Raw genomic sequence first — 18,633 nt, 5'->3', positions numbered from 1 at the left:
ATGACAACCTGGCCTATCTTTCCCTCAGGACCGACAAAGACGTTTAGACTGTGTGATTCGATATGAACGTTGAGTAATGTTGCTGCACCATAAGCATATGATATGCTCAATTTGCCCTGATTGTTATTGTGTTGTGACAACAGGATGTAAACACAAGATGAAGAAGAATGCATAACAAAATCTGCTTCACAAACATGTTCTGCTTTTTGAAAAGCAATCGCTCGTCCATATTTTTTGCATATTGCAGACCACCGATTGACCTTCACTTGGAGAAATGGGGAAAACTGAAGATCAATTGTTCTGTTATTTAAGACCATGATATCTTCACAAACTACACTGTAAACTAAAGTATCAAAAGGTATAAGTGTTGATGTATGAGTAGAGGTGAGCGTAACTGTCTTGATGTACAGTATACTTGATATATGACTGGCTCTACAGGGTATATGGCTGGTTACAAATGAGGAAAGAGACATTCCATTGTGTCCGGTGAGGGGATTAAGGGTGCCAAGTGATTTGTCCCTGGGTTGGCTCACATTGCCTCTTCAAATTTCCTCTTCAGTGCTTCCTTCAAAAGGCAGTGGTCTGTACCATCCCATAGGCTTCATACAGTTTGTTGAGGAGGTCCTTCTTCTCCTTCTCAGGCAAGAAGCAGGACTGCGCTGAACCGAGATTCTGCCAGACAGGAGGAGTCAAGGAGTCAATGAAGCACGTTTTCAGTTTGCTTCCTAGCAGGTTATGGGCTCGCTTCAATGTTAACTGAGTCAGTTCAGAAGATAATCTACTGCACACTGAATCCAAATAAGCGAACCTGATGGAGCTTGGTGCTGAAACACATTGTTCTCCCTAATGTATTTTGTTACTTCTGTTTAAGAATATGTAAATATTAAATGGGTCTGAGGCCTTTCAGTGTGCAGTAGAATACTTTCATCTTTGTGCAGACATATTTCTGCTTTAATGAGCAACTGAGAACAGCATTGCACAGGGCAACTACAACCTATGGTTTCAATTCAGAAGAGAGTTTGAATATGAATATTGAATATGAATTAAAAATTCATGTGGAAAACAAATAATCCACACAGCTACTAAACACTGACATCTGAAGTGAACAAACACCCTAAGCCTGTTAACTACCACTCTGGATGTTCATGCATTATTTGGTCTCACCAGTCTTTTGAATTCCTCCTCAGTGAATCCCATGTATTTCTGCGCAGTGCAGTAGTCCAGGTGCAGGGTGGAGTTGAAGATCAAAGGGTCATCTGTGTTCAGGGAATAGTTAGCCCGGTCTTTCCTGAACCTGCACATGTGAACACGAGGGTATTGATCAAATACAAACAAATACAAACAAATAAACACCCAAATTTACTTCAACGCAGTCCCATTATCGAGCATAGAAATACTGTCTCACGTGATGACAGGATGCTTGGTGAAGTCTGGGTCACAGGCACCTGTTAGTTTACTGGATATGGGGCAAACCTGAAATCACACAGCAGTATATCACGGTAAGACCAAATCATACTACTATAGTAAAAACACTTTTTTCCCCTTCAAATAGTGTTACTTATATCTCCACTAGGGGTCACTGTATTACCATGTCTTAACTAGTGGGCACAGTAATAACATGTCCAACAATTATATCGTTGACATTAGCAGATAAAATAATTCAATTTTTGATCTATGACCAGATCAAAATTATCGTTGTATAATGATGAACAGGGCACGGTACATTTAATAGATTAGATAATGAGCGTGGACATTTGCACTGTAAATGCAACTGGTGCTACTTGTATTAGGTGTAATAATAACCTTGTCAATGATATGCTGACAAGAAATGACATAGTGGTTACATAGTGGTAATAATTGTATTAGTGCTTCTGGGTGGTTCCGTACCTCAAAGTGCATGTTCTGGGCCAGCAGTTTTTTGTACAGGCCTTGGTCCTCCAGGGTTCTGTAGCCATGTCCGACCCGTTCAGCTTTCAGAACCTCTACAGCCTGACACACATATCACACAGGGGTCATGAGGCAGATGCAAAAGGTTAAAAAAAGAAGAAAAAAACCCCTCACTAGTACATGTCAGCAGAACCTGCAGGGCTATTTCTGGAGGCACACTTGTCTTTCGTTGCATAGTTGACCTGTCACTTGGAGGGATGGGTTCCTTAGAAAGTGGCCAGTGAAGAACGACGCAGAGAGACGCAGTGCTTTGGCAGCCGCAGTGTAGTGAGACATAGTTTCTGAATGACGGGTGTTGAGACAAAGCAGTTGGGATGGGCGCTTGAAGAGCAAATCAACACTAAGTCACATAGGGAAGAAGATTTCTGCTTCACTGCTCTCTATACAACACCTGCTGTGATATCACTGATTGGGGTATGGCCACAAGTGCAACATGCCTGACAGTTTCAACCCATAGAGAGCAGTGCAGCAGCAATTTTCTACCCTATGTGGTTCAGTATTTGCTCTTTAAAGGGGCAATAAGTACGATTTTGCTGCTCCATAGCACAAAATGATCATAAGATATATATGGTGCTACGAGCAAATAGTCAGCACTGTAAGAAATCTTGGAACCTGGAACCTCTTTACAACTTGTTTCTGTTGGATCTCTGCTCTAATTAGCTAGTTTACTCATCTCTATTGTGAGGATGTGACTTTAGTGTTTGTTTTACAGGCCAGCATAGCTCAAGGGGTCAGGAGGGGTGGGGTGGGTGTACCAGAGACTTGTGTAGGATCGTAGAGGTGGATAAAGGTCCTAGATGACACCCCGATAAGAAATGTCTCTGGTCCTTGCTGCCGGGGGGTCTGGAGGGGCGGCTTACCTCTTTCACCACAGAAGCTGGGCCCACTTCTCCTGCGTGAACTGTCCTGTGGACCCCACAGCGCACTGCTTCCTGTCAACAACATCAGACATGGAACACATTAACACCCCAACGCCCAGCCAAACATCTGGCTTTCACATCACTGATGCTGCGGTCCCTGCTGATGTGGCTTTTAGTTTTTAGACAGCTTTTTGAACACATTTGTTTCACAATAAGTAATACTGTGAATAACAAAGCAGCATTCTTTGATGGATATATACTGTTCAGTGATGGATACGACAGATCATTTTTGTACTGCGTGTTCACAAGACTAAAAAGAGAAATGACAAGACATCCTTCAAGATTAGAGCATTTGTTTCCTTTTTAGCACACTCAACCTTTAGCAAACTAAGTGTGGCTTCCCATATCTCGGAGTATGAATCTAGAGGTTATGTAGTTAAGAAGATAACCCTCGATATTAGTGTGGACTCTGCTCTGTGAGTCTTGCTCCCCCGTTAATAATTGAAGCACGTGTTTTCATTTCTTCCATCATTTCAGATTCTGACAGGATTCTGAACCCTAACTGGATTTCAGAACCCGTCCAAACGGGAAACAACGAATGAGCTATAAAATTCATTTCTGGAGAGCTGAATAATATTCAAAACACAAATTATGTTTAAATTAATTTTGCTAACATTGAAGTGGCATGGTATTACGGCATTGTCCATGTTATTGCCTGAAAGGGGTAGGGAGGGATTTACAAATACTATAATTACACATAATCAGGGAACAGCTTAGACAATACTTGGAAGTTATGGCCAGGTTACAAATTATTGACTCATTGTGTGCCTCTAATGACTCATGACTAGTTGTATTTTACCTTCATTATCAGAACTAGAAGCAGCAAGACTCAAATGTAAAGATTTTTTATCGTGTTTACACCTTCACACCCACACACTGAGCATTGTAAAGCCACCAATGTGTAATCTCTGGAATGCTTACCAACTCAGTTATCAGAGAGAGAACCAACAAGACTCAAATGTGAAGAATTTTTATGTTTACTGCTCACCTTTGCACCCGGACACTCTCACTACTGTAAAGACACAGTGCATAATCTCTGGAGGGCACAGGCATATTCTGCTGGCCTGACATGGGCTGACATGGTGAAGGCCACAGGGTCTGTATTCATCAAGCTTCTCAGATTGATTCTAGGTCAAATAGTCCTTGTAAGTAGTTTTTACATCTTACTTTGGTGTCAAGGACTGCACAATAAGCACCAGAAAGTATTAACAATCGAAGGAAAGTGTTTGAAAGTCTATTCACGATACATTTCTGTAAACTGACTTTTGTAATTAACTTACCTGACACTATCTGAACTATCCTCATGCAGACAAACCCCACCCATCTGGTGCTCCATTAATTTCAGAAACGATTTGACCGACGCGCAGTGCTGAACTGTATTAACCGATTAATGTGTCACATTCATTATGATCTGACAGGCAAAATTGATTAGATAAGCATTCTTCTCTGAAATAATCAATGAATTCTAGCTCCAAGCCAAAAGCTTATACTTTTGGATTCTTTTGAAAAGCTCCAGTGTAAATTGGTGGGGAGCCAGCGTCTTCCCCTGCTGGCTAAAGATTAAGGCATTAAGTCCTCATCAATTTGAGACTGGGCTCTCCCACACACAAAACTAGAATGTGCACACCTAAGTAGTCTAATTGGAAAGTGCAAAAAATATTGACTAGGTGCAAAAGAGCCAAATGGTATCACTTATCAAAAGTATTGTAAGTTCACAATGACACTGTTTAAGTACTTAATGGAAGTCTCCCTAATACATAATGTATTACAAGGCACTCAGCAGAGCGCAAACACTAAGCAGTTCTTCAACTTGCAAAGATGCAGCCTCCGGCTTAAAAACAGCATGTGAAACACTGTTTAGCAGCCAACTTGGAAATCCTGAATGTCGGAGCTTCCCATCAGTGCGTGAACACAGCATAATAGTTAGGCTAAATGCCAGATTCAGATCACCACCAAAATCTAACCAACTGAGCCTTGGGCCACGGGTCATCTGTCCATTAAATTTCATCCAAATACATTAATTATTTTTTTGAGATGTCTTTCTAACAGACCGACAAATAGACAAACAGACGGGGTGAAAAGATAACCTCCTCCAGCTTTGTTGGTGAAGGTGTCAGGGATGTAACAACAGAATACTATATTGTGAAAACTACATGTACAATGTGAAAGTAGATTGAAATGCACACCAGTGTTAGTGGGGTGCCGGCCCACAGGAGTAAAAATTGTAGCCACACTCCCACAGCTCCGACGCAGAATTCTCTGAAACCAACGTTTCGACAGCAACACTGTCTTCGTCTGGGTATGAGTATAGAGTGTAGACCAGAAATTACTGCACAGCAACGCTGTCAATTTTCATGAAGGATAAACTGCAAAAGTGTCCAACCACATTTGCTGGGCCAGTGGCTGTTACACCCTTATAAATGCATTAGGGACATTTGACTGGGGCAGCAGGGTGGAGCAGTGAGGAGAACTGTCCTTCAACAGCAAGTGTGAGACTGACAGTAAGCCTCTGCCCTGCGGCTCGTCTCACCAAGCAACATTAGCCAGTTGATTAACACCTTCGTGAGACCGGTTAAAGAATACACAAAAATAAATACACACCAACCAAGTATTAGAGAGTATCAGTGTTATGTTGAGCTGCGTCGCCCTAGTTACCTCATAGGCCATCCTGTGCCCGGGATAGGCTTCACAGTTCAGAGACTCGTCACCCGCCAAGTCGATGGCTACCACTCCCTCATGACGATATTTCTTACACAGCTCCACCACATCCATGGACCAGCCTGTAGAGTCAAACACACATGGATTACAAGACGGCGAGCAGCATGCTGGGGTGGTCCTACCAAGTCGAACACACAGTGCCACCTAGGCACAAACACACACACACACATACAGACAAACACTAGCTTGGAGCTGATGATGTATAAATGAAATGGCACGATACAGTCTAAGCATCATGCTACACTGCATCTGCACTGTGGTGGTGACAAGCATGGACTGACATTAATCAAAATGTCACAGTGAGTGTGTTTATATAGTCAGAGTATCCAAGTTATGGTCTTATTCAGGATTATCTCTTTATATGCATCTTCATATCTTGTCTTTTCATGTCCTTCCATACACAAATTGACTGAATAATACGAAAAACAAAACATACACCTACCACAAAACCCAAAATAAACAGGACAAGGTGTATACATAATACAGCAGCCCAGATAATAGTGGCATGTGCCAGCCATCACATTTAGATCTCACAATCAGAATATGATTTTATCTTGGTTATTGTAGGTGGAACATAGTGTTTACATACTCAAAAACAATATTATATATCAGATATATAATATTGACATATTACTGTGCACACTCATTGTAAAGCAGAATCAAACTACATACAGATCATTTTGTGCAATGAAATGTATTCCTAAAATAGCCCTTGATATTTCAATATATAATGACAAAATCAGATGTCCTCTAGGAAGTCAGGAAGTCTCTTACATGAAAACGACATCTGTAATTCCCCAGGGATATTATGTTTTACAAGAGATATTGCACAGAATATAGAGTATAGTGTGGTAGATAAGGACTGCAGCTGGTCATTCAGCTGTACAACACATACTGTATATACAGTATCTAAGAGTCCCTCCTTACTGTCTGCATGGTAATGCGTTATGTCAATTCCTCAAGGAAATGGTTGTGTGAAAGAAACAGAGCTACTACTACTATTACTACTGCTACTAGTGCCAGACAGGAGCATGAACAGTTCATTACTTGGCATGTGGCGCATGCAGCATAGAATGGACCTGGCTTTGATATTGAAGGCCCTCTCCCCCTCGCTCAGGCCCTTGTTGACCAGGTGCACCACCTCATCTGGGCTCAGGTCTCCTCTGGGGGGGGAAAACACAGTGGCAAGAGATACACAGAGAGATATGGTTCAGGGATATACAGAGGCAAGGATATACAGGGTTAGGTTGGTTGTTTGTAGATGTTTACCCAGAGCTCTGACCACAACTGTTTCAAAGAACAGAAGGGCTTTTTATCATTATCTCTACCCTCTATACATGTAATGTTGAATGTAGCCAGTAATGATACACTAATATATAATGTAATCGGGCTGGGATGGTTGAAATCAATATTACAATAATCATAAGGATTTTATTTGATATCAATATATATACTGTACATCCCATTGAACCGGGTTAGGTGTGATGTCAAACAAAACTGAAATTTTCAAATAATATTCTTACCATACCTCATTTTGTTAGTGTTTTTAAAATAAAATTAGACAGCAGAATTGTGTGTCACGATATCCCAAAAATCACCATATCATCATTATATTATTCCACTGAGAGTCGATAAACGCTAAACTTTACACACAGGTTTGGACCAGGGCTGCAGCTACTGGGTGAAGACTTACTCTTTCTGGTTCCATGGGATGGGTTCCACCTGAGTGTTAGCCAGGAAGTGCGGGCTGTATCTGACCTCCACATAAATCACTCCCTCCTTGGCTTTGTCCTCCACAAACTCATAGGCGATCCTCTTGATGGCCTCTCTGTCTCCGCTGACAAAGAACCGCAAGTAAAACACAGAATAAGTGGCGTCGCCCTTTGGCACTGATAAACTTATCTTAGTAGTGCAAATAAAACCATTAGCCACAGCTAATAGATGCAATTTGTTCCAATCCTAATCGATTATCTAAAGCATGATGCATTAGGATGGCTTTCAAAATAAGCAATGTAAGCAATATAACATTTACACTGATGCACTGATATGATTTTATTATTTTCAACACCTCTCACCAAATACATAAAGCAGCATGCCAGGATGGTAGAGAGTTGCTTATATTTCATATAACTGGGAATATATTTCACATATGTTTCTTTCAGATAGGAACTTGGTGCACAAGAGCGGAAGAGAGAAACCAGATCTGCAATGTTGTAAGATTATTGCAAATGATACACTTACAACATCTGTCCCTCTTGACTGTACGACCACCTTGCATAACACCACTGAGTAATGTTCTGCAACTGTTATCTCATGAGAGCCGTAGCTCCATGTTCCTGTTTCTTTCAGATTTGGCAGCACAGATCCCAGAGAATAACACCGCTTCCAGCATTTACACTGGAAGTGATACAGGCATTCAGGTCACTGCACGGGCCTGAATGCCTGTTGTTCGCCGCCTCCCACATAACACACACACACACACACACACACACACACACACAACCATCAAACTCGTACAACAACCCCGCATGCACCAAACCCAGCTAGCAAGTTCCCTATGTTGTTGAAGCAATATTGCCCACAAGGCTTTCAAGAGCCTTGATACAGAATGGTCCATTCAGCACAACAGCGAGCCGCTGTCAAGCCACAACAGACAGTCATTGTTACACACTTTCACGGCCGCTGAGTATCTGAAAGACTGTTTAGTCCTTTCTATACAGTTCAGCCTTGTCGCTGGAGGAGTATTTGGCAGGCAGGTTTAAATATAAAACACACAGGAAGGGTTTCCGAACAACTTTAAGTCTCCCTGTGGCACGGTTGGCAAGGTGACACTTGATCTCGATGGTGACGAGTTCCCGTTCTGCATGCGTGGCATTTAAAATCGTCCCTCATCCTGCTACAGAAAACATTGCATAATCCCACTGTGTCTTACATCACAGTCCCACCACTCACAAACAGGGTGGGTCTACACACTCTGGTGTTAAAAGAACTTAAATAGACCTTGACTGCGCTATCTAAGTGAACGCTTATGATCATAAATTGTTTGACTGAACTTTCATCCTCACCTTACACCTTGGTGCAACGCTAATGAGGTGAACCCTGACCCTTAGTCACTCAACTCCCACTCTCTTTGCACACTCTCTTTGCACACTCCTGCTCGGCAAGGAAACCCCTCCGCTCATTATGAAACCGAATCAATACAGGTGAGGCGTCAGCACATGTTTAAACTTACGCAATGACGTGCATGTACTCGGCGAACTTTCCAAGGAACTCGGTGAGGGTGGCAGGCTTTTGGACGATAATGATTTGTGTCATCTCCTCGACGGTATTTGCTGGCAGAGGGATGCCGCGTCTCCTGGAGGGAGAAGCGGAAAGCAAACAGTTCAGTGAGAGTAGTAGACTTCAAAGAGGAACTGCGGTGCATTTTAACCTGGGGTGAATAAACTTAGCAGGTTTGAAATGACAAGGGGTTTATTTTGCCTCCTGTGGGATCTGCACTCTCACAAAGCAAAGTGGAACAGAGGGCTGCTGTTTGTGTGATGTGTTGAAGCCTGAGCCGACCTACTTGACTGATGCACTATTAATAAAATAAATAAATAAAATAGCATGGGCTGTGCTACATTCTGTCACAGTGGTGGCCTTTTAATTATGCAGCCATTAATTTAGCCAATACTTGTCATTTGTTCTGAACATACAGTAGATTCCATATAGACAAGTACAGATAATCAGTAAAACTGGTAAGGTGGTGTTTTAAATACTGCCAAACAAAGAAAAAATTAATCATGGGGTTAGTTTCATTATACGGAGCCCCTAAAGTCCCGAAAGGTGATATTTTTTTATCTTGTGCGCACAAGTTATTATCTTGTGCGAACAAGTTATTATCTTGTGCGCACAAGATATGGATCTTGTGCGCACAAGATATTTATCTTGTGGGAACAAGTTAATTATCTTGTGCGCACAAGATAATAACTTGTGCGCACAAGATAAAAAAATATCACCTTTCGGGACTTTGGGGGCTCCGTATATCTTGTGCGCACAAGATAATTAACTTGTTCCCACAAGATAATTAACTTGTTCCCACAAGATAAATATCTTGTGCGCACAAGATAATTAACTTGTTCCCACAAGATAAATATCTTGTGCGCACAAGATAATTAACTTGTTCCCACAAGATAATTAACTTGTTCCCACAAGATAAATATCTTGTGCGCACAAGATAATTAACTTGTTCCCACAAGATAAATATCTTGTGCGCACAAGATAATTAACTTGTTCCCACAAGATAATTAACTTGTTCCCACAAGATAAATATCTTGTGCGCACAAGATAATTAACTTGTTCCCACAAGATAATAACTTGTTCGCACAAGATAAAAAAATATCACCTTTCGGGACTTTAGGGGCTCCGTATCATTACCTTACCCCAACATAACTAATAATAATTGAATCTCAATATAAACTAATTGTAAGAATTAAAAAATGGGCTAACTTACTCTGCAACGTCAAGAATAGTCTGCACCCTGATGGCTCCATCCAGGTGAACATGCAGCTCAACCTGTGGATGAGAAAAATGCACGATAATTAAGAATAACTCATTGCATAATTTTTTATACAGATGGACGGAGCCACCTCAGTCCCAACAAAGATGACCTGCAGTCTGAATCAAAGGCCAGACAGTCTGAATGGACTCACCTTCCAATTGAACACTATAAATTGAAAGAACAGAAAAAATGCTAGATACCCAGTATACTGTTGGATCAAAAAGAGAGGAGGAAGAGGTGTGTGGCGGTGGTTCAGTTCAGTGTTTTGGTTGGACCACATCTTGAATGCAGTACGCATGACTGGGCAGCGAGTGGTGAAAAGGCCAGGGATTCCAGGAAGGTTCAGAGAGGAGAAAGTGTCCCGGCCCTTCTTCCATCACCCAGAGCCATGATTTATCCTGACAGATGAAACCGCTAAATCTTCCCTCCTACAACAGCTGAGGCCTGAACTATGCTCAGCAGCCATGACCGGTGGGTTAAGGGTGAGATTCACATTTAGTTCTTACTTCTCTGGTTGTGAATAATAATGAAAAAGAAAGAAAGAAATGAGCAAGAACAGGGAACTGAGGGAACTGTCCTTGATTTTCCATGTCAGTTTCTTTTCCCATTTTTCATTTGATCTAATTTATATTCTACGGTTGCCTGTGCCTTGTACTGCTACCTTTAACAGATCTGTTAAGCTTCGGTCTACTGAAGGTAAGATCACAATGAAACAAGTCCTTCATCTATTAAAATCTCAGAATTTTGTAACGTAAGAAATGTATGAAGGCAAGTAAGGCTGCAACAGTGGTATTTTTCTCTATTTCCCCACATTACTGGTACTTCACCATATTAGGCTGCACATCTCCACTGCTGAGCTCGACCCAGCTGTTCCAGCAAGTTCCACTGTGTTGAGTTACTCCAAGAAAAAAACAAATTCCTAGGCTATCTCATATTAAAGAGCAATAAAAGCAATCACTATTTGAGAATTTGAATAACACTCTCCCAAAGCCAGATACCAGACTCAAACCGTTGATGTATCAACAAGCAAAAGTATGTACCCTCGAATTTGGCACACTTGACGGATGTTTGTCATTGTACTTTTTGTACTTTTATCTTTGTAACTTTAAGAGAGGTGTGTGTTCTTTAGTTCTTTTGTTTCTGACATGGTGTTAGCCTTTTGGCATAAATGAAGAACTGAATATGTCATGTTTCCTCTAATTTGTCATATTTGACAGATATTTGTACTTGTATTTTTTGTACTTTTATCTTTGTAACTTTAAGAGAGGTCTATGTTCTTTTGTTTCTGACATGTTGTTAGGGGTGTGGCACTTGGACACTGACTATGGCAACTTCCACCCTTGGATTCGTTATCCAATAGATTTGAAACCCCGTTCAACCAATTATCCAATGACAATTGTACACCTGGTCTAGGCTGACTATATATGTTGTTTGCCTCATGTCTTTGTCCACTTTGACTCTGAAAAGAGACTTTGTCTCTTTTGCTGGAAGATGCGCAGAGAACCCTGTTTCAACTATGCAGCCGATTTGTTAAAGAATGAAAAAGGAAATATGGTGCAGGTCACTGTCAGAGCAGCCTGCACTTCAATAAGTAATGACCTTCTCTAAGGGTTATTTTGCTTTGCTTTTATTTATGAATGCAAAGTGCTATGTAAATTATAATGTTTCTCACAAAGTGCTGTACAAATATAGTTGCTTCCTCTTCTTATTGTATTTACTGCAATCACTTTATATAAAATATTTGTCGTACGCACATATATTCCTGTGTGGTTTATGAATAGTTGGACAATGATATTCACTGCTCTGGTCACTCACACTTCTCTTTTAATACTTATTTGAGCTAAGATTATATTTTTTCAAGCTCTTTGTCATTGGCTGATCGTGGAGATGAGGTGAGTGTGATGATATATTAAAATGTTTCATGTGAAGTGTGAAATATTACTTTCAGGGAACTTGCTTCCCCCTGATCGTCATTTTCTGTGACCATCTAGGCAGCCGAAGAAGACAATTTAGCATTAATAAATATAAAGATACAGCATTTTCTGTATTCAGGAAGAATACAGCACTCTGCAATTAAGGTGTCAATGTAACTTTTGAGTTTTTGGGATGTGTATTAAAGTTTTTGTATTAAGTATTAAACTAACTTGCAATAAAACCTTCAATATAGAGTTGAGTGTTTAAAAATGTAGATGTTGGTTGTTACAAGTTGCTTAGTCAGCAACTAGTTTGCATTTTCTTAAGCCAGATATTCATGGTGGCACATGATCAATTAATACCCAACACACGATTGCAAGTGTAAGCGTGTCAGCGTCTGTTGATTTGTGTGTGTGTGTGTGGGTATGACTTAAGTCACTTTCAGGGACACAAACCAGACTGAAGACCAGTTGATTGGGGACGGCTTGTGCAATTGGGGACAAAAGCCGTGTCCCCAATTGGTAAAAATCTGATTTTTGGGTCAGTGGTTAAGGTTAGGGTTAAGGTTAGGTTAAGGTTAGTGTAAGGGTTAGGTTTAGGCAAGTAGTGGTTATGGTTATGGTTAGGGTAAGTCTCCAGGAAATGAATATAAGTCTATGTAAATACCCCAAAAGTGACATAAGTAAGACTGTGTGTGTGTGTGTGTGTGTGTGCACACGAATGCATACATGTACATGTTGTACAGGTGTGTCCATCTGAGTATATTGGCTCATGTGCGACAAGAGAGAGAGCAAAATGCAGAGTGATGCAGAAACAGAGGAAGACCGAAAGATGAGGCAGAGAAAGCAGATGTCTTCACCCAAATGTTTACATCAGTAAGTAATGTGTATTGCTGATGCCATTAGTGTACAGAGTGTCTCTTTTGTTTACATCTATGTCCTTTCTGTGAAAGCCTGAAAGACTAGCCTGTCTTAAACTGGGTTGATATTACGCCAATGATATCAGAGCATTAGATCTTTGTATCGCTACTCAGAGGCAGCTGGTTAACACATCTGCGAGTTCAGGACATCCTCTGGAAATTCTCCCCCTATTTACTTTCCATCAGGCATCTTAGCAAGTTATATAAGTCCGTATGGCTAACACTAATAGTTTTGAAACCCCAAGAGTCTACATCTAAACAATACAGCAGTGTGTTTTCACTGCTCAAGCTGTTCTGGAGGAGAACACTAGAGATTCAACAGCCTGACGAAATCCACCATGGTAATGCCTATTACAACCTCTAACTGTTTTGCAACTGACCAGCAGATATCAATTTTAAATGGGTGATTGGGATCAACCCACTGGGAATTATAGTCTACTCTGATTTATGAAGCCAAAACATTCTGGATGTTTGTATCATCTATTGGTCGGCAAGCACTGCATTGCACTCCATCTGTGACTAACAATAAATGCCACATTCTACCTTCTATTATCACAGGATCATCTTTATTTATGTGCATATTTATCACTTCCAAGCAAGTATTGAGTCATGTATCTGTTATAACTGTACCACAATGTAAACCTGAACCAGAAAAGACATTTACTGAAAGCACAGTCTGCTCAGTCTAACTAGTTATTACTTGAGTAACATACTGTAATAAGCCTATACTGTAGTGTAACCCATAACACTAATTAATATTTGATGAGAATATCTCCCAAAGCATCCGCCACTCCCTAAGCTTAGCCATATCTCCTTTCCTAATTCGTGAGCGTTTGTCACCGATACCCCCCCCCCACACACACACAGCCCATCTCTCCCTCTCTCTGTCACACACACACACACACTATGTATATCTCTATCTTTCTCTTTCTCTGTCTCTATCTTTCTCTTTCTCTGTCAGCTTAGGGAGCCAATCATTTCCTCTTTCCTTATCAGCTGTCAGCCCATGGCCGTACTGGGTTGCATGCTCAGTCAGCATCAAGACTCCAAAGGGCACTGGTGAATATACAGTACATCTCTTAAAGTGCCTAACATGTATGCCAAACTACCTGACATTTAAAAGGCTCATTTCTCTAAGTGCCTTGTCAGTTCCTGTCCAAAATGATCCGGAAGGAGGACAAAGCATCTGGATGCAACATTTTAAACTAAGCCTGGATGTATTGCGGTGCCTGAAGCAGTAGAGCCTCAATCACATGAATTGTAACCTTCATAACTATTTCAAGTGAATCCCTGCTGCATCCCACATCATAATGTAGAATGACTGTACAGTGACTGCATTGTATTGAGGGAGAACAACAACAAGTTAAAAAGCAGGATCGGAAGAAGCCGGTTAGAAGCCACTCTGCTTCATTAGCCGTTATGACTTCAATGATAAAGCATACCTGGGCTGGTACAGTATCAACTCGTTTCATTCATAACCCACAGTAGTGGTTAGCAGTAATTCATTTTTTTCCGGACAGCCACACGTTAAATCGCAAGCAATGATCCACGTGCTTCCTTGTTTTTAGAAATCAAACAAAGACATGCAGCGGCAAGCCTTTTAATAAAAGTAAATAGTGATTTTTTTCATACCCGACATTAAAAAGTAGATTATTCTAACAGTGAATACGCCTCCATAGACTCCTCAATAATCCACTGATTTACCATTTGAATGATTAATGATCGTATTACAGCCTGCTGATTGATAACGTACCTTTGGCTTGTTGAATACCACTTGTTCGGCCATTGTGGAACAGCTGCGACCGCCGGTGAATCTGCTGATAGTACAGAAAGAGCTGAGGACTGGCAACCCAAAGCCTATTGCAACACGCTTGACTATTATCTGCATACTTCAGGGACACGCCTTTAACCACCCTACAGCACTAACTGCATTAAGTGCCTTTAAACTAACTGAGTCCACTGTCCGATATAGGCGAAAATGTACAGGCATTAACACCAGTATGTAGACTACAGTACGGATTAACAGCCGTGTATGGCAGCGGCTTTGTACCCATGTGTTGAGAGGTTTACCATGGAGCTAATTACATTATGTCAAGCCTTATTACGAAACAAAGCAAAATTAAACACAGGAGCTATGTTCAGTATCATTACATTACCCGTACGAAAAAGAGCCATAGCTATCCAGCAACCAATTTATGAAGGATAGCCAACTATTATCTATAAATCACTGTATTATATTGGTACCGTAGGAGAGAAATTAGAAAAAAAAAATGCCATGACAAAACAAATACCATGAAGCCTGGATTAGGCCGACATATGAAAAATGTTTGAGTCATAATTCTGATATTAAATTGAGAATTCTGAGATTCTGGGAACAAAGTCAGAATTCTGAGACTAATACCCAGAACAGAAATGTTTCACGTGCCACTACTCTTCCGCATAGGAGAACACAATAGGCCAGTATTTTGTTTTCTTTCCATAAGGGTAGGAGACAAGTATAATAGGCTAGTGTTATTATACTCTTTTTTTAGTAACCATAGCTGTTTTAGTTGGCTATATGACAGTTCAGGTGGCAAGTGTAGGAGGGGCTAAACAACTAATTAATAATGTGCTTTGTCTCAGTTACTCACATGTTGGGCTCAGATTAATGTTTTAACCAACAGTTACCTCTGCTGAAACTGACACTATTAGCATTGTGGCCTTGTGAGTGGTCAGTCATCTCTTCTGCTTCCACTTCCCTCCCTAGATGTCTGCGGGTGGCTGGTAGAAGACAGCTGCAGTAGCTCCTTCAGATCTGTTGGAGTCATATGAACATGCATTTGTGGAGATCTTTGAGATATTTTGAACCTCTCACAGTGTTCCAGTGAAACTACAAAAGGTTCATGGGAGTCCCTTCATGCCCCTGGTCGAAAATCCACCATTGTTATGGTTATTGACCCTGATGTCTCTGTCAGTTAGCACCACCCTGTGGTTGTAGCCCACTATAGGCATATCATATTTACAGTATTTTAAATATGAGGAATGTTCTGGTCTAGACTGTAACAATTGAAAGAAATCTCTTTCTCTTTCCCTCTGTTTATCTTGTTCTGTCGGACTGCCAGTCTGTCACATGAGTATTCATTCATTCCATTATTTGGAATGGTGATTCAACATTTGCGAATGCGTGGGAAGATTTGAAGTGTTGTCAAAACGAAACATTCTGACTTCCGGCGGCATGGAGTGACCACGCCAAGCTCTCGCCACAGCCCTCTGCGAATTTACTTTAAATTGTACCACAGAAAACGCCAAACAAAGAATATATCCTATCAAGGTACGAACTTCATATCCGTGTCCCTATCGCTTCTGAAGTAAGCTTTGCCGGATTTACTAATGACATCAAAGACTCGGGCTGCAGCCAAACAATCAATGGAGAACGCCGAGCTGCCTCCGTGATCTGACAAATCGTGCGAGAAGAAATAACAGAAGGCTTTGAAAACAATCTGATGAATGTGATGCAGAAATCCAGGGATACGAAGGCAGAAAGCCTGGTAGTGAGAATAGTGCTGATGTGCCACAGAGTGAGGATAGCACAGAGAATTAGGTCCTAGGTGGAAACGAGGAGAATGTAAACGCAGATAATACAGATGTGTTGCAACATGATGAAACTACAGAAAACGTAGTCCTAGATGAGAACAAAAACAGTGCAAATCCAAAACCTAGTGATAGTCAAAACCATCGCTACCCAAGAAGAGAAAAGAGAGTCCCAAAATACTTAGAGGATTACCTACCAGACTTTAAAGATACCAATGTAACCCATGCAAGTGTCGATTATTGTTACAGGGCGGTATGTGGAGTTCCCCAAACCTATAGAGAAGCCCTGATGTCATCCGAGGCGTCCGGATGGGAACACGCTATGAAGGAAGAGATCAACTCACTTAAAGAAAATTACACATTTGAACTGACCCCTTTGCCTGAGGGTAGGAATACAGTGGCGGGAAAATGGGTCTATGCCATTAAAGAAAATGCTGAGAGAGGAAAAATCTTTAAAGCCAGATACGTTGCTAAGGGTTACAACCAGACAGAAGGCATAGACTACCATAAAACGTTTGCCCCAACAGCAAACATTACTTCAGTATGGGCATTGATGCAGGTAGCAGTCCAAAACGACTTCATTGTTCATCAAATGGATGTTTAAACAACATACTTACATGCTCCAATAGATGAAGAAATTTTCTTAGAACAACCAGAGGGCTTTGAAAAGACATCAGAGACAGGAGAGAAATTAGTATGCAAGTTGAAGAAATCCCTTCACGGTCTGAAACAATGTGGAAGAAACTGGTACAAACTTCTAAATGATCATTTAGAACAAAATAACTTTGTGAGAAATCTATCTGACCACTGTGTGTATAGAAAGCAGATAGAAAATGAGACAATTGTTGTGCTCATCTGGGTTGATGATCTAATCATTGCAGCCAGCAATAATGATCTGCTCAACAGGTTCAAAGACACCATGAAATCCCAATTCAATATGAAGGATCTAGGGAAGATATCATACTTCTTGGGCATTCAGTTTGAACAGATGGGAGAGGAAATCAAAATGCATCAGAAGGGGTACATCCTAAAAATGCTTGAAAGGTTTGGAATGTCAGATTGTAAACCTAGATCTACCCCATGTGAACTAAAATTGGAGGGTGTCAGCAATGAGGTTGTTAATCCCAAACAATATCGTGTATGTAGGCAGTCTGATTTATGCCATGACTTGTACCAGACCAGATATTAGCTGGATTGTTAGCAAACTGTCACAAACACTGGCAAAGCCAAAAGCAGAGAACTTAGTGGCTGCTAAACATGTTTTGAGATACCTAACGGGTGCTAATGACTACGAGTTGTGCTTCAAGAAAACTGATGAAGACTTGAATGTAATAGCATTCAGTGATTCTGATTGGGCATCTTCTGTGGAAGATAGACGTAGCACCACAGGGTACTATTTTAGCCTGCCAAAACAAGGCCCTGCCATTTCCTGGAAGTCAAAGAAACAACCTTCAGTGGCACTGTCGACTTGTGAGGCTGAATATATCAGTCTAGCAACCACTACTCAGGAAAGGATGTATTTAACTCAACTGTTAAATGGCATGGATAATAGAGTTTACAGTTGCACCAAGATTCATGGAGACAATCAGGGGGCCATCGCACTGAGTAAGAACCCAGTGAACAGACAGAGGTCCAAACACATTGATGTAAAATATCACTTTGCTCGTGATGCACTCAGTGAAGGGAAAATAGACATTGTCTACTGCCCATCAGAAGACATGGTTGCAGACATATTGACAAAACCTGTAGCAAAGATTAGAATGGTCAAATTCAAAAAGTTCTTCTTTGGAAATTAAAAATATATGGTCATGGTATTTGGCTTGAGATGATGAGAACAAGCGGGGGTGTTAAGTTATGTGCTCTCATCTGTTATATTATTTATATAAATTTTAAGTTGTATAAATCATTTGTTAGAATTATATGCTCCCATATTATATGGTTTACAACCAGAAGTTTTTTTTTTGTGCGCTCGTATTGTAAACCATACGTCCTGGTTTCAGTGATGTGCACTCCATGTGACTATCATTGCTCATTTTCTGGGTGGACACATTGTTTTTCTCTCTTCCTGTTTTATAAGAGCACATGCCATGGCTGCTGATGTTTTT

At 40.8% G+C, this 18,633-nt stretch overlaps 1 protein-coding gene across 2 annotated transcripts; it reads right to left on the bottom strand.

The window, feature by feature from the left end:
* Positions 1-16: 16 nt before the first annotated feature.
* On the bottom strand, positions 17-14,826 carry LOC139656250 (adenosine deaminase-like). 2 transcript variants are annotated; one of them, XM_071533757.1, is made up of 11 exons: positions 14,712-14,826; positions 10,078-10,139; positions 8,818-8,940; positions 7,279-7,422; positions 6,633-6,748; positions 5,523-5,647; positions 2,808-2,879; positions 1,888-1,989; positions 1,406-1,473; positions 1,165-1,294; positions 17-672 (listed from the first exon to the last, which is right to left on the bottom strand). In XM_071533757.1, the coding sequence occupies exons 1-11, from the start codon at positions 14,742-14,744 to the stop codon at positions 568-570; spliced, it is 1,080 nt and encodes a 359-aa protein (XP_071389858.1). In that variant the 5' UTR covers positions 14,745-14,826; the 3' UTR covers positions 17-567. The 2 variants fall into 2 exon arrangements, with proteins under 2 accessions (XP_071389858.1, XP_071389859.1); XM_071533758.1 differs by lacking the exon at positions 2,808-2,879.
* Positions 14,827-18,633: the final 3,807 nt, after the last annotated feature.

Source organism: Centroberyx affinis, unplaced genomic scaffold (genome assembly GCF_046629955.1).
Source record: "Centroberyx affinis isolate AG114_WGS23_722 - 3 ecotype Tasmania unplaced genomic scaffold, CSIRO-AGI_Caff_v1 ptg002425l_1, whole genome shotgun sequence".
NCBI classification, from domain to species: Eukaryota; Metazoa; Chordata; class Actinopteri; order Beryciformes; family Berycidae; genus Centroberyx; species Centroberyx affinis.
Note: the sequence above shows the minus strand (reverse complement) of the source record. Positions and strands in the feature narration are given on the sequence as shown.

Coding starts and splice junctions, on each gene's coding strand:
- LOC139656250 (XM_071533757.1), bottom strand. CDS start 14,744: ATGGCCGAACAAGTGGTATTCAACAAGCCAAAG. Junction 1,990..2,807: donor CAGCTTCTGTGGTGAAAGAG/GTAAGCCGCCCC, acceptor TATGTGTGTCAG/GCTGTAGAGGTTCTGAAAGC. Junction 673..1,164: donor AGGAGGAATTCAAAAGACTG/GTGAGACCAAAT, acceptor CCTGTCTGGCAG/AATCTCGGTTCAGCGCAGTC.